General features: G+C 46.9%; 1 protein-coding gene across 5 annotated transcripts in view; it reads right to left on the reverse strand.

Moving 5' to 3' along the window:
• The window catches only part of PLEKHA2 (pleckstrin homology domain containing A2), a 70,393-nt gene that overhangs the window by 17,240 nt on the left and 31,233 nt on the right, over positions 1 to 21,920 (reverse strand). For all 5 annotated transcript variants that reach the window (XM_005606303.4, XM_005606304.4, XM_014736551.3 and 2 more), the window contains 5 exons: positions 14,415 to 14,471; positions 8,508 to 8,556; positions 6,677 to 6,774; positions 1,031 to 1,171; positions 301 to 447 (listed from right to left, as the gene is read on the reverse strand). In XM_005606303.4, coding sequence (XP_005606360.1) covers positions 301 to 447; positions 1,031 to 1,171; positions 6,677 to 6,774; positions 8,508 to 8,556; positions 14,415 to 14,471 — 492 coding nt within the window. The remainder of the gene's footprint in view (positions 1 to 300; positions 448 to 1,030; positions 1,172 to 6,676; positions 6,775 to 8,507; positions 8,557 to 14,414; positions 14,472 to 21,920) is intronic.

A 21,920-nucleotide genomic window follows, 5' to 3' on the forward strand; every position in this document is an offset into this window, starting at 1 on the left:
GGAAGAGATCCCAGCATTCTTCCAAAGAAGGTGTTCCAGTTCGAAGCTCCCGGGGATCCAGCCCCATGGAAGCTGGGTTCCCACATTCAGGTTTGTGGGGGAGACTTCTTCCTATCAGGAGTAATACTTCCGACCTACAGGGACGAGGGTTTGGTCCCAAATCTCTCACCACCCAAAGGTGGTGGCTTGCACAGATGACTTGAGCTACTCCTTCCAGCCTGTTCTCCCCTATAAGCCCACACCCACGGGCCCCAAGGAGGAGTCACCATAACCCGTTCCGGCCCCCATGCCAACACTCACCACATTCCCTTGCTTCACGCAGTAGCCGCTCTTAATGAGGGGGGGCCCAGTGGGAACACGGCCGCCTGTCGTGGGGATGTAACTCTGAGACCTTCGAAGGAGGGCGTGGGACCCCGGCTCACTCCCTTCCTGCCCATCCCCACCGTTCTACAAGGAAACAGTGTCAGGATTAGCACCTCCCTCCTCTCTTTATACAAGCACACCCCCACCCCACACAGCGCCCTCTGGCCAATCATCCCTCACCTCTTTGTCCCCTGTGGCAGTCAAAGAAGAACTAAACAAGAAATAAACGTTTACTTTGCTCCCACCAGGTACCAGGTACTTTCACAGAACATGACTTGGGGAGGTTGGACAGACCCAGGAGGGAGGGAAGGACAGAGAATGCATACCAGAAAGGGGATAAGCACAGAAGGGAAGGAGGGACGGTGGGCTTGTTTCCGGCCTCACCTGCTTTCCTTGGCCCCACTTCCCATGGGACTTACAAGCGCTAGTCTCTTGTGTTTGGTATAGAACCACAATGGCCACAGAGCTTCCGGATGCAATGACCTCGACTGCTGCACTGCCATCCCTCACACCCACCCCTGCCCTATATCTTCTTGACCACCCCATCTGCACTGGCTCCCCCACTCCCATCCACCCTGTTCTCAGTGCAGCCCTCGGTGCACATCACTGGCATACCATGGACACTACCATTCCTCCTCTAGCCCCTGGCAGCCCCAGGCCCCAGCACCTGGTTGATGGGTGTGTGTACCACCACCCCTCCGATGATCTCTGTCTTGTAGGCCACCTGCGGCTTCTTCTCTAAGGCCGGAGGAAGTGCTATACTTTTGAGAACTTCGGTAGTCAGGGGCAGGCTCCCAGCTTTGGGTACCTGGGAAGAATGACAACATGGTCAACAGGAAACCAAAGGTTAGGAAAAGCAGGGAGCCAAAAGCAGGATGGGGGAGGGGGGTGGGTGAGAAAAGCTAATATACCAAATTATAGAAGACAGCCTCTCCTCCTCAGCCCTTCCATCGATCCATACCTAAATATGAAGAACTCTGCCGGAACCACTCGCCATGCATGCGCACACCCACACAGGGATGCACTTAATAAATGCACTGAGCACCCACTATGAGCCAGCCCTTCCTTGGCTAGAGACCAAAGATAAAACAGCAAACACAGACACATGTTGGGGCACTTACATGCTAGAAGGGGAGACTGGCAAAAGATGCAAGCAAACAAACAGAGTAATCACACATCATGGTGAGCACCGTAAAGAAAACAAACAGGAGCTGAGACAGCAGCAGGGGAACTAGCTGAAATGGAGTGTTTGGCGGAGGTCTCCAGAGGAGGAGATGCTGAAACAGTAACCTGAGGGATGAGATGGAACCAGGAATGTAAAGATGGGAGAAAGCAGTCTAGGCGGAGGGACAGGGGACACACATGTGGGACAAGGTATCGAACTGGGGAGCCCAAGGTCCTGGGGTATAACTCCTGACCTGCCACTAACTGAGTGGCCTCTGACAAATGCTCAAACTTCTCTCTCTAAGCCAAAATTGTCTCATGTAAAATGGAAAAAGGAATAGCATTTATGTCATAGAGTTGTTGTGGTTACCAAATGAGAGTATAGAAATTTAAAAACTTTAGAAATGTAAATAAAATATAAAAGCCTTACAAAATATCTTAAGTAACATTTCACAAACAATGTTAACATTTACAAACACAGCCCCTTTGGAAAAGCTAGTTATGTCTATTCCTCGCCTTGACAGAGAAAGAGCACCACGGATGATCAAATGATCACAAAATTTGTACTGTTACTTTGAAACCACAGGTCACAGGTTGCCAACTGGTGGCCCAAAGGCAGACTTTGCCCAAACTGTGTTTTGTTTGTCCTATGCGCTGTGTTTTTCAATCTACATTTAAAATTTTGGATATTTCACATAAAAATCCAGATTTCTAGCTAAGCAGCAGTTCCCTCTTCAGACAGGGAATACATTCTTCAGTTTGCCACTGTCCCTACCATTCTCCCAAAAACCGAGGCCACATGTTAGATGCCATTTATCCTCACTTGTCTTGTTTTTCTTCCTCCTCGCCCACTTCACTCATTTATACTAGAATATGCAAATGCTGATGAAATTTTTCACGTTGTACAAAAAAAGAGGGGCCTAGAACAGTCATTTGCCCAAAGCCATGATTAATAAGCAAACAGAGAGTAAAACCTGACTCCCTGCTGGTACGGCATCTACAGCATCGCAAAGCCCCTCCTTCGCAAGAACTCAACATCCTCAGTGGATCTGCCAGGAAAGTAACAGCAGCTAACATCCAGGAGAAAAGCTAACATCTTCTTCCACTCCTTCTACAGCCTTGGGAGCCAGAAAGACCTAAGAATCCAGAGCTTTCAAGAGCTCATACCTCAGGGCCACATGAGAACTCTGCCAAGGAAGGGGACTGAGGACCACTCCATTTGGTCTCTACCCAAAGGAGGAAGACCACTGTGATTATGCTGGGGCCCCAGAAAGAAGATGAGACCTCTCTTCCTGGTGTGCACACTCAGTTTACATAGACAAGGGTGACCTCTGCCCACCACCTCTCCAGATCGGGCCAGAAATCCACCTTCTCTTTTCCTTCTACCTGTCTCAGAGACGCAACAGCAATTCCCATTTCTTTGAGCCTCCATTTAATGCCAGGGAACGTACTAAACTCTTTACTGTATTATCCCTAAGCTCAAGCAATCTTATCAAGTAGGCATTATTTTCCCAGGACTGCCTGACTCCCAATCGCTAAATACCACTACCTACCTACCTACCCTATCCTTTCTGAGTTTTCCTACTGTGTGATGGAATTCTTCGGGGATGTTGATTATTGCTGGGATGTTTAGTGATAAAACCTCCATGAAACAGCAGAAATTCCCCCCAGATGAATTCCCGAAATCCAGCAAAGAAAGAGGGAAGAAGCCTTTGAGAGTTCCAGTGGCCAGAAAAGAACTCAGAGAAGCTTTGGCTGTTATGTGGCCTCGCAGAGTCATCAGCCCACCCAGAGAACCGCTGGTTGTCACCACTCATGCCCCTGCAGTGTGGGTTGCTTCTCACCAACCACCCAGAGCCTTTCCAAAGCCGGTTCTGCTTTCCAAGACTTTAGATCAGCATGTGGATGACAAACTCAGCACCAAGTACACTCCATATCTTGAAAATGAGGTCATTCTTATGGTTTGTCCATATCCCAGAAGCCTAATTGAGTGTGCCTCTTCCATCCACCTCTGATGGGGGAGATCCACATGGATCTTATCTGCAATGTGAAATGAAATTTGAAGGGACTCATCTTTCTTCCCACCAGGCAGGGCTAGACCGCTATGAGGAATAATCCAACTTAGGGGGAAGCTGTGCTGTACTTTTACTGCTCAGTTTTCAACCCTTTTCAGAAATGTAGGGAGTTGAATAATGTCCCCCTAAAACTGTCCACCCATAACCCCAGATGTGATCTGATTTGGAAATAGGGTCTTTGCAGATATAATTAAATCAAGATGAGGTCATACTGCTTTAAGGTGGGCTCCAGGTCCAACGACTAAGGTCCTTATAAGAAGAGGGTACAGAGACCATACAATGACAGGCAGAGATGGAGTGGTGCAGCTACAAGCCAGGGAATGCCGAGGACTGCTGGGAACCACCAGAAGCTGGAAGAGGCAAAGGACTCTCCCCCAGAGTCTTCAGAGGGAACCCAGCCTTGCCGACACCTTGATTGCAGACTTCTGGCCTCCAGAACTGTGAGAAAATTAATTTCTCTTGTTTTAAGCCACCCAGTTTTGTACAGGAGCCCCAGAAAACTAATACGGGAATACTAATACTTTGAGAGAACCCAGTTCTTTAAAAGCTATATGTTAATCATTTTCTTTAGTCATAAGGACTCAATGACCTTAGCAGAAAATGAACAGTGATCTATGGGGAGAAAAACTGGATCCATCCTGGCTCCATAACTTTGGGCAAGCCACTTTGATCTCTAGGCATTTCCATTTCCTCATTTATAAATGGGGATAACAACACCTGTCCTTCCTACCTAAGGTTTTTATGAGGCTAAAATGAAGCCACATATGTACAAGTGGTGTGTAATGTGACATATTTTAATATTTGCTCGTTTTTAATATTTTTATAGACTCCTAGGTCTTGAAAGTCATAGGGTCCCAGGTTGGAATCCCATCTCTACCATTTACTAAGGTCTCGGCTTTGAGCAAGACTCTGATTTCCATTTTCCTCATCTAAAAAGTGGCAGTAAAACCACCTGTCTCACAAGAGTGACGTGAGGGGAGAACAACAGGGTACGTGTGAAGCTTGGCTCTCTACATTACCTGTTGCCTCTGTCACCTCTGTATCCCCCAAAGTGCCTGCTGCTTCACTTTGCACATAACGTGCCCTAAAATAAATATGTCTGTACCCAGTGTGGTGTCCCAGCCTCCCTAAAGAAGGACACACAGTACAGGATGATGTAGAAGTGGTTGTTGTTGTTAGCATCATTGAGTTGATTCCGACTCCTAGCAACTCGGGCTCTACTGGATTTTTTTTGCACCATCCACTCAGCTTCCAGAGCTATCTCAGACAATATTCCACTGCTACTCACAGTGTTTTCATGGTCAATTTTTTGGAAGTGGGTGCCCAGGTCTTTTTTCTTAGTCTGTCTTAGTCTGGAAACTTCACTGACACTTGTCCACTATGGGTGACCTGCTGGTATCTGAAATACCTGTGGCACAGCTTTCAGCATCACAGCAACATGCAGCTACCACACTGTGACAACCGACAGATGGGTGGTGTGGTTCCCTGACCAGGAAATGAACCCAGGCCACGGTAGTGAAAGTGCCAAATCTTAACCACTAGACCACCTGGGCTGGCTTGTGGAAGTGGAGAAAGGAGTAAACCCGTCCAGGATACATAAAGGTTAGGAAGTCGAGCCCCCTTCCTCTTTCTTCTACGCCACAGGACCTTTGGCAGGAGGGGTGAAGAGATGTATAAATGGAGCAAAGGAAAGAAGACGGAGGCTGGAGACTCTGGAGAAGCTGAAGAAGGCTTTGACATTCTAGCAGGCCTTTGAACTTCCAGCCTCTGGGCACCATCATGCTCATTCCCACTCCTGGAGCCTGTAACTTCTGCTCTCTGGGGCCAGAAAAGAGGCAGGGGGAAGGAGCCGCTTAGAGCAAGTCCATGCTCGAGGTACAGAAAAAAGGCAAAGAGGCCCCCCACTGCCTTGCAAGCTGTATGGCCCAGTTCACCAGGCAGGAACAGAGGCAGAAATCCTGGAGGAGAGAATGAAGTATTAGATGCTGAGAGACTCTCCAAATTGTGGAAGACACAAAAGAGTGAGGAGCCCAACATGAACGAAGAAAACTTTTACTCCGATCAGCACTCTAGAGCCACATACACAAGCACATGGGTTGGCAGGCATATGTGAGTTGGCAGTAGTCTCCCTCCCGCCCACCATTCCTTTGCCTTTTCACGGGTTTACCAAGGTTCATCAGAATAATAAAGTAACCAGCAAAACCACCTGGGTGACTGAACTGTGCTCTGCTTGGGTCCAGCATCACAAGTGCTGGATAGGTGCAAAGATCTCTTCTGTTAATTTATTCATGCGAACCCTGAGGTATCTGGGAGAATAATTCACTCCAGTACATAAGGGTTATTAGTGGAAGTCACTAGAATGTAAGCATTTCTGACTGTATGATATAGAAAATCCAACTTTTCAGCATGCAAACTATGGTTTACAGGCCAGAAGTCTGCCTATATTATTGGCTAAAGGTCTAGTTTTTTCTCCAAAACATACAGTTTTCCCTCTCTTCCTTCCCACCTTTCTCCTTTTCTTTTTCTGCATTTCTAAGGAAGAAAGGAGTTCTTCATCAACCAAGTCAAGGAAAATGGGAGACTCACAGGACAGTCAGTGAACTAGTTCAGTGACGCTTTTACATGGAAGCTTTCCCAGGATGCATTGGTGGAGTGGCCTGGACTGATCCGCCAGGCAACCTCTCAAAGGAAGAGCATCCTCCAAGCCAGGAAAAAGTTCTGACTCCCTCCTCATATGCTTTCCCTTTATTTCTCATAGTCAGCAATCCATTTTCTAATCCCACCACATTCTGAATCAGCATCCCAGAATGACCCAAAACATAACTGCCCAGGAGCCCTCCCAGGAAGCACAAAGGGGACACTCCGTAAACTTCCCCCTGAACTTGATTCAAACTCAAACTCTCAGTTCAACTTGTGGTTAGTCAGCCAAGGTGTGAGAAGAGGCAGGGGGAACTGGGTCTGGAACAAGCTCTTGGGAAAGGCCCTGCTACCATCTGAGTTGCTCCCCACCCAAACAGGCCACATGCTGGGAGAGGCTCCAACTCCCTCCAGAAAGGAGAAGGAATCATACGTACAGTGATTTTGCTGGCGTGGTTCAGGGCTTCAACCCAGTCCTTCAGATCTTTCTGGTCATTGGCTTGAAGAAAATACCTCTGGGAGAGGGCATTGATGACTGCAAAAGTCACAGGGAAGAAGGGAGAAAAACCCAGGTTAGAACACACACACCACAAAAACACTCCACAAAACTAAGGTGCTTGAAGCAGCAAAGTAGAAGACACTCCTCACGGTGTGAAGTGACCTGCATGAATATGGAGGAAGCAGCAGGCTACACTGCTCTGTCTCTTTGAAAGTGTGCATTCTTGGGGCTGGCCCCATGGCCGAGTGGTTAAGGTTCTGCGCGGTCCACTCCCCCAGCCCAGCTTCACAGGTTTCGATCCTGGGTGTAGACCTACTCCACTCATCAGCTATGTTGTGGAGGCATCCCACATACAAAATGGAGGAAGACTGGCACAGATGTTAGCTCAGGACGAATCTTCCTCAAGCCGAAAAAGGGAAAAAAAAAGAGGAAGATTGGCAATGGATGTTAGCTCAGGGCAAATCTTCCTCAAGCCAAAAAAGAAAAAAAAAAAAAAGAGAAAGATTGGCAATGGAGGTCAGCTCAGGGCGAATCTTCCTCACCGGAAAAAAAACCCGTGGATTATTCCATTGGCTACAGGAATGACATCTGACAACATTAACAGCCTTAACGAGCTGCTGTGCAGTGAGGGGGCTGCTAGTCAGCCATTACCAAGACACACGCTTAACTGCTTTTTAGAGGTGCTAACAGATTTACAGTCATGACAATACATATATAATTTCGGTCCCGGGGCTCCTTGTTTCCACGGGCACAACTGGCCTGGGTTAGGAGTCTCGTCTGTAGTTGAGAAATGGAACAAAGCTTGCATGAGATCAAGTCTGTGACCTTGACCTCACCTCACGTTCAACCTGTTCTTTCCTCTGAGCACTCCATTAGGTCAGCAATTTACTTCTGGGTTTATATTTTTTTTCCAGATCTGCTGACCACAAAATCTGAGAGTTATTTTTGAGCTTAGCAATGATATCCCAAAGAAATGGGAGAATGACAGCATCAAAGAAGCTTGAACCAACCTGAAGTTGGGAGAGAGGACAGCTCAAGGGACCAATTTATTCTCCTAACATAAATAAGCCTGCACTATAGGAGGTGAGCATCACGGAGTAAACATAGAATTCATTAGTTCACTCATCACTCAACAAATATTTATTGAGCATCCGCCACAGCCAGGAACCTGTCCGCATCCTCAGACACAGCAGTGAAAACAGGAATACCCCTGCCTTCATAGAGCCGATATTCAACAGAAACTATTTCCTAGCATCTGCCTGTAGCACTTAGTACAGTACTGAGAACATAGTGGGAGCCAAACAAATAACTGATGACTAAATGACTAGAGGCATCCACTGAGTGGCTCTGCTTCCTATGTCACTCTCAACACTGTCACTCATTTGGCAACACTGAGACCCTCAACAGAACATTCCTTCTTTTCTATTATCCCTCCCATTCCTCCAAGTCTCTACGTTTCCTGAGCACATCATTACTCAGCTCTGAGATGAGGGTTTCTAGAAACTTCTAGTAAATACCTTCACCCCGCCCCACAGAATCAGAAAAACTGAAATATCACTGGCCCCTGTTCCTCTGTCTTATGTTATTAACAATCTTTGCAGTGAGACCAAGGGAAGCAGTACTGCTTGAGACCTGGGAACATCGCTGCCACTGAAGTCACTCATACACACAGGGTGTAAGTCACATGTGGTCACAGGACTGTCTCCACACAAAAGAGGAAGTTGCTGGAGGCGTGTTCAGAAAACTCACCCTCTGGCTCAATTACTTACCAAAGCAAAACGGAGTTTTTGGTTTCTGCTTTGGGGTAGCTATGCTCACCTAAATCAAATAAAATATAAAAGAAATGTGAATATGTCTTTAGCAATTTTTTTCAAATTTTTTTACTGTGAAACTTTTCAGAAGAGTATATAAAACATAAGTGAACATTTTAAAGAATAATAATTAAGTGGAAATCCTGTATTACTCACCATCCAGATTAAGAAATAGCCCGTTAACAGTCCCATTTCCTAGAAGCCCTGTGCATGCTCCTCCCTCACAGAATCCCACCCTCACCCCTCAGAGTTAACTACTATCTTGGTGTCTGTGTTCATCTTTATCTTTGCAAAAACACTTTTAAAAGCCACTGAGTCCTGACAAAATTCTCTTTGGACCACAAAACCTCTACTGGTCCCATTCACGCTAGCAAGATTCCACTGCTCTCTCAACCACCAAGCCCCTCCCCAAACAGCTGTCCAAATTGAAGGTGGTACTGCTACAAATACACAGATTCCAATTAGGCTCGCAGAAAGATGACGCCGCATGTCACTCACTGCATCTGGACACACTGATCAATTCCCTTTATATCCACCCTGGCTCCTTAATCATGAAAACAAGCACTTTCCACATGCCCAGAGGGGGGCTCATGGAATCAGAGAGATACCTATGGATTCAGGAAAAGGGCATAAGAAAGCAGAAACATTTTTATACCTCCTGTTGTGTTATTTCATCCTGCTTTTTCAATCCTACCCTTTGTGTGTACAGTCCTGAGCATATGTATATGTGAGCCCACATATTCAGGTTCAAGTACACTGAATGAATAAAGGAAAGCAGGTCCTACCCCATCATATGCCCACAAAGATTAGGACTACCCTCGATGGAGGGTGAACCTCCCTGGAGCAGGCCTCCACCACTGTCCCTGGGATTTCTGAGGGGGCAGCCACCTTCCCCTGAGCCCTAAGCTAGGAACTATTCACATGTTGTCATAATCCTCTCATGGACACTGTTCCTTCAATCCCCTTTCCAGCCAAGAGCATCTCTACTTGTTCTCACCTATGGGCTCCAGGAGTGGTTCTTGCTTTAACAGGGGGCATATTAGAAGCCAAGAGCTGAAGAAAAATCTTGAGTCAAAATTAAGATCTCTTCATAGCTCACAGTTGCTAAATGTCTAACAATGACTGACCCGCCAGTCTGTCTGGACGCTCGCTCTTGGTTCTAAGTTCTTTCGATAGACCTGCCCAGCTTCCTTAACAACCAAAGTTAATACTGCCCCAAATACTGAAGACGGGAACTGGGGCGGCTGTCTGTAAAAGACCAAATGAAGGACAGGCAGGACAGCCTGGCCTTTGGCGCCAAGGGGCCAGGGCTCAAGTCCCAGTGTCCCCATTGTGTGACCCCCATTTCCTGTTTTCTCAAATACAGAAACAAGATCACGTTCTCCCAGGGTGATTGTGGGGATTAAATGTGGTGGTACAGGTGAGGCACTTAGCCCGCCCTGTCATACAGAAGCTGCCCAATCAAGGAGGGACTATTTATAGCTCCCAACACCTTGTTTCTTTTAAAATCCCACTCCACATGTTAACACAGGCAATGCCATGCTTACACATGGTCAAAATGCTGAGGGCCTTGTGAGCTTCTCAGAGGGCTACAAAAACACATGAGGTCTAAAAATAAAATGCCCGGCCTCCAACATACAAAAGACACATGACATACTCAACATTAATAAATATTTAATTAAATATCTGTGTAACATTCTATCAAGCTCATTGATAAGTATTTAATTAAATGCCTACAAGATGTCACATGAAGTCAACTTCACTAATGTTTCAATTAAACATTCACAAAAATTTCATCACATTTGAAAATAATTAGTAGCTTCAATTTTCTTAGTTCACAAGAATCCTTGGGTGTGCAAGATGATTGCCAAGAAATGAGAGCCAATCATAAATTAAATGAGTTACTCATAGCCAAATTATTCCCGAAGTAAAAGGATTAAATTCCTTTCAAATATTTTACAGCCAAACAATTACATTTAACGAGGGATGTGGGTGTGTTTTGATATGTTTACCATGGCGTGAGGTGGAGGCCACAGGGCCTAAGAAAGTCTTGAAATAGGCCTAAAAACATGTAGATTTAAGCAAAGGTGAATGCACGCATCCTGAGTTCAAACACAGACTATCCAAATTCAGGACGGTCTCCCCACGCCCGGGAACCGTGCACCAGAGCTCCAGGCCTGCCCCTGGGCTCTTGTTTCCCCGGGTTTCAGACCCAGGAATTCAATCTGAACCACAGCGTGTGTCTTCATCCTGCTTGTGTCTGATGTTCCGACCTGTCAGTGACGCATTTTCTTGCTCTATCCCTCTGCCTCCACATTCTTGTGGGTCCTCATGCCCATAAACTCATGGGTCCTGCCCACGGTTCCTGTATGACCCTCACCATCGTAGAACTTCCTTGGTCAATGTGGCCCTCAGGACCCCCCTATCTTACGGCTCCCCTTCCCTTTTCGGCTTTAGAACGTCTTTGAAAAGCTGGTACTTCCAGACCTTCCCTGGCTTATTAGGAAACTCGCCCTTCCCCCCAAAAACTGACCTTTATCACCAGCTAGAGACAGCGCCAGTGGCAGACACTTTTCATGCTGGTTGGAGGACAAACGGTCCGCTCTGACGACTCATTCCCAGCCTCCACTGGGATGATGCTACCCGTGTGCTCATTACAGGGACTGAGGCTTCCAAAGAGATAGCCTCGTTTTCCGTTTCTTTGTTTTTATATGTTTATGCAGTTCTCAGTCAGGGGGTATGCGTGATTACACGCAGGCACACCTATAATTTGGCTCGTGCCTCATGGGTTACCACAGAAAGATTGTTCAGCAAAGCAGCTCCTTGCTGAATTAGCAGGACATCAGTTCGGGTTCTTCCCTGATGGGCTGCTTAACAAGGGTGAGACCCTCAATATCTCTGATTGGCTTCCCAACTGGCAAATCCAGAGTGAAATCACCAGTCCCCTTTTTACAGTCATAAAACGGCAAAAGACAAAAATGAAATCATATCAACCTGTTGCTGTGCCCCTCAGAGAGAAGAGCCAACATGGGTGCTCCCTTCCACCATAGAAAGATAGCTCTGGCCTCCCCCTGACATCCCAGTGACCGCAGAAGCAGAAGCCCTGCCCACTGGGAGGTATAACCCTTCTCCCCCTACCCCTACCACATGTTGGTGATCAGGGAGGCTGTGCAGCCCCCTTCAGACATGTTGAAGGAACAGAAGACCTTGAAGAAGTGTGGCTGACAGGCTGACTCTAGTGAGGGTGGCCAAGTACAACCATCTGCACACCCCAAGGTGGCCACAGCGCTGAGTAGCTACACAACAGTGGTTGACTGGAAGGCCCTGGTTTATGTAAGCAGTGAGAGGAGGTTGGGGATGTGAGGGGAGAATGGGCACAGGTCACCAGTAGATTGACGCAGATGAGGCCGCTCCACAGCTTGACAGACTCTCAGGAACTTGCTCTTATCAGATCAAACACAGACCACAGGAGCAGCAAACTCACGGCGGCAGGGCACTGCTAGCCAGCCCCACCCTGTCTGCCCTTGGCCGGAAGTGGAGCTGGGGCCCCTCTGGCAGAAGCAGCAGCAGCAGAACAATCTTGGGGCTCTGGTACAGCTCAGCCCCTGGGTCCAGAGGAAGCAGCAGCCACCCACACAGAATGATGGGAAAGGTTCTCAGTCGGGGTCTCTAGACCAGCATCAGGGGCTCCACGAGCCCTAAAATTACAGGCAAAATCAGGGTGTGTACACACATATTTAATTTACCTGGAAAATGAGTCCACTTTTCATCAGACTCTCCAAAGGATTCATGACCCCTCCCAAAAAAGTTAGGAACCACTGTTCTAGGAAGGTCTGTCTTACAGCTAACTGAGGGCAAGGCCCTGACAAAACAGGACACAAGCTGGGAGGTGGGGGGGAAGAGTGGGGCTTGCTGTGCAGAAGAGATGGCCATCAGGCAAAGTGAGAAGGTGGGTGGCACCAAAGGCCAGCATCAATCATCTTCTAGTTTGCCCAAGAACTGGTTCCACTGCCATCGATGCCCTGGATGACATCAAGTCAAGAACTTTCATCTCTGTTCTTCCCAACACTAGCGCTCAAGAAAGAACTGCGGAAGAGCACCCCTGAACAGAGAGACCACATGCACACCACAAGGCGGGCTGACACTGCGGTTCAATGCTCTCCTCTGGGAGGGAATACCTAGGGGTTAACAAGAAATAACCCATAAGGCGGAATTTGATACCAGTACCCAGCTAAATGTTTTTCTGGGAAAACCCTTGCTTTCTGGCATTGGGTCAGGCAGGAGTTAAAGGCTCTCGGCTCTGTGAAACCTGACCCAGCGGCAGCTGTGGGTTTTGCAAAACCCATCAGGCCTGCCCCTCCCATAAAGGGCTAAAAGGCAGGTCCATCCTTTCTAAATGAGGCAGCCTCCAAAGCTGAGAACTCTAAAAACCCTCATCTGAGCTGCATTTATAAATCATGATTCAGCAGGAAATTGTATTCACTCTTCCTCCATCAAAAAAAAAAAAAATCTTCTCAAACAGGAGAGTGTTGGGGTGTCATTAATATTGATGTTCTCTGCTCCCCTGTCTCCGAATGCTCTGTCTCCAAGCCTTCTAGAGAAATGACCTAATGAGCACTCAGCAAGACCGGACAGGAGAGGGGAGGCTCAGGCCTCCAGCCCGCCTGGCCCAGGAGGCAGCCACATTTCTTACCACACGGCAGGCACAAATTGCCCGCAGATGTGCTAGCAAAGCTTCGCTTTCAAAGGCCCTTCCCCTTCCCCCAGGTCATTATCTCCTGGCTCTAATCCCCTCAGACACAGCTGGGCATCGGCCGCCTTTGCACCCAGCTGTGCCCGCCAGACTCTGCCTGCAGCCCCTGCAGCCACCTCCACCTCCAGACTCACCCTTAGACCAGCTGGGATGGAAGGCTAAACCCAAGGACCCCCAAAGCTTGTTACAAAAGGGAGCCAGCAGCCACTCAGATTAGGGTCCCCCTCCCCTCAATCCCCTGAGGGTGGGAGAACATGGACAAGGAAGCAGAGGTCCCCAAGAGGCCTGAAGTGAGGGGTGCTCAGGAGAGCACGACTTCCGGAACCTCAATGCTGGCTGGGCGCCACCTGGCTCTCCTCACTGGACAAAGAGTTCCTCTTTCTGGCAAGGCCCTAAATCCCCCGGTCTTTTTATCACTGCTGCATCACGGGTCAGCAGTGGTGCCAGCTCCAGGGAGGGGCTACTAAAAGAAGCTGAATTCAGCAGCTACGTGTTGGCATCACCAATCAGCTGCGGCCCCCACCCGGGTCTCACTACTGAAGGGGGGTTGCCACCGCCCCATCTGCACAAACTGGACCAGGGGGTGGATGGCCGGTCAGCCTGCCTGCCAGGCTCTCCAGCAGTTATCTGGCTGCTGAATGATTTCCTGGCACGTCTGAGGACCTTCTCAGGCATTCTTGGCCTTCCCTCCACAGTAATCCTGTTCGGGTAATTGATACAATTCCAGAGCAGCCCCATCTATTTCGGAGCTGCTCCTGTTTAACTATACCTTTTGGGAGAATCCTTTACAGTCACTGGGTTTTCTGTTGTTTTTGTGTTCCTCTTTGTCCCAATTACAAAAAAGGTCAAGTCTCACTCCTACCCCCATCACCTATACCTCCTTTGCAAGAGCTGGGAGCATGGCTGACTGATGTGTCCCAGGAGTCAAGAACTGCTAGCCATGCCCCACCCAGCCCTGGTCAGCCGCAGACCTTCCACAGGAACCATGAAGAAAGGGGGCACCCATGCAACACCCCCAAATGCTAATGCCAGAAGGATCCAATACTTCCTCTTGTTTAGATACTAAACCTACTTGCAGAACACAAATTCCCGGAGCTTCAGGCCAACATTACCTTCGAGATGTAGGTCAGCTGCAAAGATCCAACGGCTCCTGCCCCAATTGCCAGGTTCTGAAAGACACGTGTTTTTTGTTTTAAGAAGGATGCCATGTGAGGCAGTGGAAACAGCTCTAAGAGACAGAAGACCAAGGTCCTAGTTCTGTGTATGCCACTTACTGGCTTTGTGACCTTGAGTCAGTCACTGACCCCGTTCTTTAGCTCAGTTTCCTCATCTGTACAATAGTGATCATTCCTGACACGGATATGTGTACATTAACGTTGCCCATGACCTTAGTTATTATAGAGAAGTATTCTAGTACAGTAGTTAAAAGTGTGGGCTCCAGTACTTGACTGTGAATACGTTCCTTGACCACTAAGCCTCAGTTTTCCCTCCTGTAAAAATAGGGATAATAGTACCCACCTCACAAGGCAGATGTAAGGATGCATTAATAATACATTTAAAAGCACTTGGAATTGTCCCTGGTCCACAAACGACTCTCCACAAGCGTCAGCTATTCTATTTTTTTCTGTCCTGACATCTCTGCTCTCCTTGTTGGCTTGCTTCTGTTTTACGCCACTTCAAAGTTTTTATTGTAATAAATAGGATACAGATTCACACAAGACAGAAATAAAAAATACAGCTGTTCAGTCTATTTCATAGGGCTATTAGGAGTACCAAATGGAACGATGTCTGTACCTATAAAACACTAAGTAAATGTACTCTTAAAATGGCAAGAAATTCAGACACCTTGTCTGGCAATATTCTGCCTTGGCACACTCTCTGGTTGTCTATTTTCTCCATTGTCAGAAACAAAGTATTATAGGGATGGTAATGTATCAAAGAAATGGCCAAGATCAGAAATCACAGCTGTGGCCTTTCCGATTTATAATTGGAAAATCCACCCCCCTCCCCATCATGGACCTGAGAACCTGTCCACAGCTCATGGTGACCTCTGAAACCTTTTCCATAAGCCTCAAAGAATAACCTTGAAGCACCCATTACCTGGGGTCATCTCAAAGCAATAAACAGACGTAAATCTTGGATAATGGGAATTTACTAGATTTCTTAAAGGGTTAACAGTGAAATGACCTGTCATTCCAGGAAACTGCTCTTAAGAAGTATCTTAGATGGGAAGGAAGAGTCCTTCTGGGCCCAACTATCCAAATTAATTATAATATCACTGAAGCAACCGCAATGTGTGAAATTTCCCATTCACGAAAAAATGGATGGAGACAGTACCACAATAAAAGGATTCCCAGAGCCCTAGAATTTTACAGTGACAGATCTAGAAAGCACATCTCCCCCTTTTGCAAATGAGGCCATAAACCTACAAGCTGCCTCTGAGTCACCAGATTCGCATTTCAAATATGGATGATTTGATTGACACACTTTTTTCAATTACATAGTGACTGCAATTTGTTTATTCTTTTAGGAAACCTCTATGGGGGAAAAAGAGATAGGGCTTGTACCCCTAAATCAGAGTCCAGAAAGGAGCCACAGCACCCAAAAGACCAGTGAGTAACTGACACTGCCCAGAGGAGAACCTGAACCACTCCGAGCAAAGACAGCTCCACACGCAGTGAGACTGCCAAAGGCCACCCCACGTCGGCATGGCCTCCAGCGACACATGGAGCCACAGCCTCTGCTGGACACTGAGCACCTGGCCCAACGCCAGCCCCCTATTTTGCACCTGAGTGAAGTGACTCATGAGTGGGGGGATTTGTACCAGGTCACATAATTGGCGGTAGACCCAAACTATAGCTCAGGCTCCCTGACTTCCACCCCAGTACCCTAGAAGCAGCACAGTGTAAGTGAACAAGCTTGAGCTGTTGATATTCTAGCTGCAACATTATCGCCCTATGACTGTAGGCAAGTTTCTTTACCTATAAAATGCAGATAATAAGCCCTGTTTCATAAGCCTGTTGTGAGAATTACATGAAAATACAGAGAGAGAGCTGAGCACATGGTAGTTCCTATCCCCGACCCACAACACTAATTACAAGATGCAGATGCCAAGTCTCAGGGCTGCTCTTGCACAACTCACTCTCCTCACCCCAAACCACAGTCCAAAGGCCTCCAGAGCCCTATCTTGAACTATGAGTGATGAAGTGGGATTTGGGGAACTATCTGGGCACTAACCCACAAGTAATGACAGATATGAGCCGATCAGATTTCAACTACTTTGTCCCCTCCACCTCTCCAGGGTTGCTCCACCCTCAGTCCCCTGCCCTCACTTTAGCTCTCCCACTTCAGAGGGAAAGACATAGCAGTTCTCTGGACCCAGCTATGGGACAGGCGGGGGAGCGGTGTCCTCACTCCCTTCATCCACAGTCTGCTCCTAGGCTCACAAGTACCTCCTCTCTCCACCATGAGAAGCCAGGAAAATATGACGAATGTCTGAAAATGCAGCTTCCCCCCACCTTCCTCCCCACCCCAGGGGAAAATAAATGACAGGCGAAAACAGCCCCAGGATCACTGAGGCTTGATGCAAAGTGACGAGTCAGTGTCCACTCCAATTACTGGACCTAGGAGATTCATGGTGACAGCTGGCTGCCAGTGTGGCAGCCCCAGGCAGACACTTCCTGGTCAAGAAAGAATGTGCCAACATGCCTGAGCTGAGGGCCTCAAAAGTCAAGTGCCAGGGCGGGAACACCAAGAAACAGCACCTGGGGAGGGGCAGAGTGTCAGAGCGGGCGGGGGAGCCTTTGCCAGCTTCCTCTCCTGGCCACAGAACATATCCTCTAAGGAAAGGACAAAACGAGGACCCACCTTCACGAAGCCTTCTCCACCGCTGCAGCCTGCCACGACCTCCCTCCTCTCTGAATTCACGTACACTGATCCTTTGCCAACTTTGGTGCACATCAGAATCTCCTGGGAGCTCATTTTAAAAGGCCCAGGCTCAAGCCTCACCCACAAAGCACTGAATCGGAATCAAGTGGATTGTGGTCAGAACAAGTACATTTTTTAAATGCTACCAAATGATCCCTAAATAGGCCCAAGTTGGAGAACAACTGGTCTACATGACAAAACCTATCCCTGGATTCTACACTGGAGGATATCCTACTGTCTCTTCTTAACTAGATTTTAAGCATGTTGAGGACATGAGTAGAATCTTATTCCTCTACACAGCATACTCCTCAATTTTTAAATGAAACACTATTTGCATGGTGGTTAAGTTCCCAAACCAGTCCATGAAAGCCTGCTACAGTCAGAGAGTAACGGGAGACCTCTACCCACCACTGGCAGACAATATTTCTTTGGGAAGGTTTGTTCATATTTCGAACTTGGGTTTCACTTGAGTTTGCAGTTCCCATGACCTGGGGCAAGGTTCCTGTGGGATAGGAATTGGGTGGAGGGTGCATGAAAGGACTGAGTCCCAACAAAGACAGAGTAAAGGACTTGGGGAGACGGAGTTGAGGAATGGGCTAGGAAGGAGGACAGAAAGCATCTGAAATGATAGAATCTGAGCAGATGGAGAGTGGAGACAGGTTGGTGCGAAGGCTGCTATGTAAGTCACCTGGGGAGATTTTTAAACAACCTGATGACCATGCTTCATCCCCAGGGTGTTATCTGATCTGGGGTAGGGACCAGGCACCTGTATGTTTTTAAAGTTCCCAGGTGATCCCACCATGCTGCCAGGTTTGAGGACCACTGCTGTAGACACCGGCCGGTCCTGCCGACTCTGCAATGGAGACGCAGCAGCTGGTGAGAGAAATGGCCACACCCAGCTGCGGCCAACCAGTGACGCTGACTGCTGCACCAGCAGTGAACAGGGAAGAGGAAGAGAAGCGCAGGGCAGTGGGCAAGGAGAGAGAAAGGAGATTCCACTGCCACAAGGGCTAGCAGCCATCACTGGCGAGGATGGCCTTGTTTTTTGCTCAAATGTTCTTCTGCTACCAAGGACCTCAAAGGATCTCCCACGCCCCATGAGTGGAAAGCACAGGGTTTATTCTTTTCCATCATCAAGCAAGGAGCTGAGGTGCCCACTGGGTGACCCACCTCCTGTGGTAAGCCTTCTTTCTGGAAGCAACATTACTTCTTGTTGAAACAGAAAAATTTTCCTATCTTCTAGTAAGAGAAACAAGAAGCTCAGAAATGACCAGAGGACCCAACTACAGATTCATCAATTCACAGAATGTCAGCACTCAAAGGCTCTGTGCATGCCTGGTCAGTCACCATGGGAGTCCTCTAAGGCTCAACTTGGGAAAGTGACTTCCTCAAGGAGCAGCCAGATGAAGACAGACAGAGCTCATAACTCCTAACACTGATCTGGAGCTTGAGCAAAGCACAACCTGAGAGGGGAAGAAGGAAACCGACACATATTTAGAGTCTATTATGCACCAGGCCTGTTGCTAGCTACTTTTGCACACTGTCGCTTAATCCTAACAATCCCATTTTACAGACGAAGAAACGAAGGATGAACCAGGTGAAGCCACTTGCCCAAGGTCACGCAAGTACTGAGTAGCCAGGCCCGTAGTGAAACCCAACCCTTCCTGATTCTCAAATCCCATGCACTTTCTTCTATACCAGGCCACCTCCCATGAGACAATCCTTCAAATGCACAAGGACCTGCTCATTATCTAACAGTTGATTACCAATGAAAGATAAATACAAGAGCAGGACCAGCAGGGTTACACTGAAAGAGGCCCTATATAGTTGCCCAAGCTGGGCAGGGCAGGAACTGGTCAAACTGGCTCTTGGGTGCCAAACTCCAAAAGACCAGGGATTCAGAGAGTAGAAAGGAGGAAGGAGAGATGCTGGTGCCCTCTTACCTTCTCTGTATCCCTCTGGGGAGCCTAGCGGACAGCAAGGAACACAGCAGGCAGTCAAAACCAGCTTGCTGGTTAACTAGTGGGAGGAGGGGAATGTACATGGAAATCCCACAGCTGGGGCATGAGCCACCATAGCTGCCCACAGGCAGAAACCACAGCTCAAACCACCAAAAGCCAAGGCCAGGCAGAGACTCTCAGAAAAGAAGGACTTGCCTAAGAAGAGCAGCATGATGGAAACGGAGGGGAGGGTGTAATTCCCTCTGTCCCACATTCCACAGCCCTTACCCGGGCATGAGAGAATAACCAAAAGGAAAGTAACCAAACTATGCCCAGGCCTTAGGTGACCCAGACAGTGGCTGTACCTGCTGCTCTGGTATCTAACACACCCCCTCCCCTCCACCCTGTAGCTCCACTTCCTGATAGTAACTTGAGGAGAGGTGAAACGCCCATGCCTACTCTCCCCATTCTCCAGCTCAAAACATGCACTTAACCCTTCCCCTAATGAGAAGTGCGTTCTACATCGTAAATTGCTGCATTGCTGTAATGCTTTCATTCTCTTCTCTGATGTCCCTTTCTTGTTGACATATACCAGCACTGGCTTTAGCCGGGAGGGACTCCATGACGTAAGTCTCCTGGCCACCACATTCCCCAGCTCCTCTACCTCCTCTTCCAATCCTGGTGATAGTGACCTAAAGACATGGTCAAAGGCCTGGGCCTCTAGATAAGCCCCTGGACAGTTCAGGTTCCAAGATTCTAACTACTGGCCATCTAAACCTCAATAAGTCAATTCCTTCACCCCTTTCCTTAACTCAGCCTCCTCCACATTTGCCTCAAACTCAATTGTCATTTCCCTTCCACCCTCTAATTGGTTCCCTTCTCAACTTCCCCCTCTCTCTCAGCAGCTCCACCTTCTCTCCCCAGTCAACCAGGTATTAAATCTTTGACTATTCTCTTTCACCCTCTGATCAGAGAGCAAGCCCGTCATTTTCTTCCTTCATACGGCCTTTAAATCTTCCCTTTCCTCTCCATTCCCACCACACCACCACCGCAGACATATCAGGAAACTCTAGGACAAATTTCTGGCTGTCATCTCCACCTCCAGGCTCCCCCCACTTCCCCATCCATCCTGATGACACTGCCAGAACAAACTTTCTTAACAAGTAACATCTCTGTAGCACTTTAGAGTTTATCAAAGCACTTGACATGCATTACTGTTTAATGTGCACAGCAACTAGTCAGAAACAGAGATAATTCATCTCATTACCCCTATTTTGCAGATGAGGACAAGAGGCTCACAAAAACAGATGTTTTCCTAATGAATGTATTCATCAAGTTGTCCTATGCTCAGCTGAAATAATAAAAATGGGCTCTGAAGCAAAATCTAATATGCAGCCCTGCTTGCAAACATATAATTGCCTGCTTTGCCTTAGAGACATTTTAACACTAAAGTGGCACTCTTTTGTATATAAGTGGATACATAAATATATAAAAAAGATATATATCCTAGATGTACTAAATGAATGCTGAAGGTTAAAATGTAAAGCAAAACATAACAATATAACCAAAGATGAATTTTAAGAAAACTTAAACAGGCGTCACCATGGTTCTGTGTTAGTAAGACGTCTGCTGAGTTTCACAGCTTCTCTCTCTCTAGTGGCTTGGACTTTAACACCGAGGAGTGCTAACTCTTAACATGACTGTCCCATGTCATGGCCGCTTAGTTTTTACTTCTTTTTAAATTAGACAAAGTATATCTTGTTATAAAAACAAGAATTGTTTAAAAAAATAAGACTACTACAGAAAACACATAAAACAAAATTGCACTTACAGTATTTTTTTAACTCTCAAAAAGTCCATGTATAATTTTAATTCTAAAAACACTAATTTCATAATTTACCCTTGGCAGAATTTGCATTTTGGTGAAAGTACAGATCTGTCGCTTGAAATCTTCTTTTGAGATTTTTTTTCCCCAATGGAATTCTGCATTCTTACTCTAACACACTATGGACAAAAGCATGCCAGAAATTCCTCTTAACTCTTGAAATCGTGTGTCCACATGGATAGTTAATATACCAATTACACAAAATCCATGAATTAAAAATACCTTGCCCAAACAATTGCTGAAGATTTGAAAGTTATCTTGATGCTTCTATATCCAGAGAATATCTCTGGAGAGACACACAAGAAACTAGTAATACTGGTTGCCTCTGGCTAGGGGAATATGTGGCTGGGGGACTGGAATGGGAAGGAGAAAGTTGTCACCACATCAGCTTTCCCACATTTTGAATTTTGTACCATGTGCACGCATTGGCCATTTTTTAAAGAAAGTTATCTTACTGCTTCTTGGCATTTTGACAAGCTGAAGCATATTACACAAAAATCTTTTAAATATTGTTGGATTTCAGCCAAATTTTTCTCAAGGAGTCTTCTGGTACAGAAAATGTAATTTTTTTAAAAAACACCAATTTTCACTTAGTCTTTAAGACAAAACTATTGTCCACTATACATTATGCATTAATATAATTTCCTACCACTCTTCTGTATTCTTTCTACTACAACGCAGCCAAATATCCATCTTTTGGTCAACATAGCTAAAGCTCTGCCTCTTTTAATGGAAAGAACTGCTTTCAACTTATTTAAAAAAAAAAAAAAAAAAGCAAAAATGGAAGGGCCCAAAGTTTGCCGAGAGAGGCAGAGATACAACCTTTTTGGATATTATGTTCCATGATTCACATCATGGTCTTTGGA

The sequence above is a fragment of the Equus caballus genome, chromosome 27, assembly GCF_041296265.1.
Source record: "Equus caballus isolate H_3958 breed thoroughbred chromosome 27, TB-T2T, whole genome shotgun sequence".
NCBI classification, from domain to species: domain Eukaryota; kingdom Metazoa; phylum Chordata; class Mammalia; order Perissodactyla; family Equidae; genus Equus; species Equus caballus.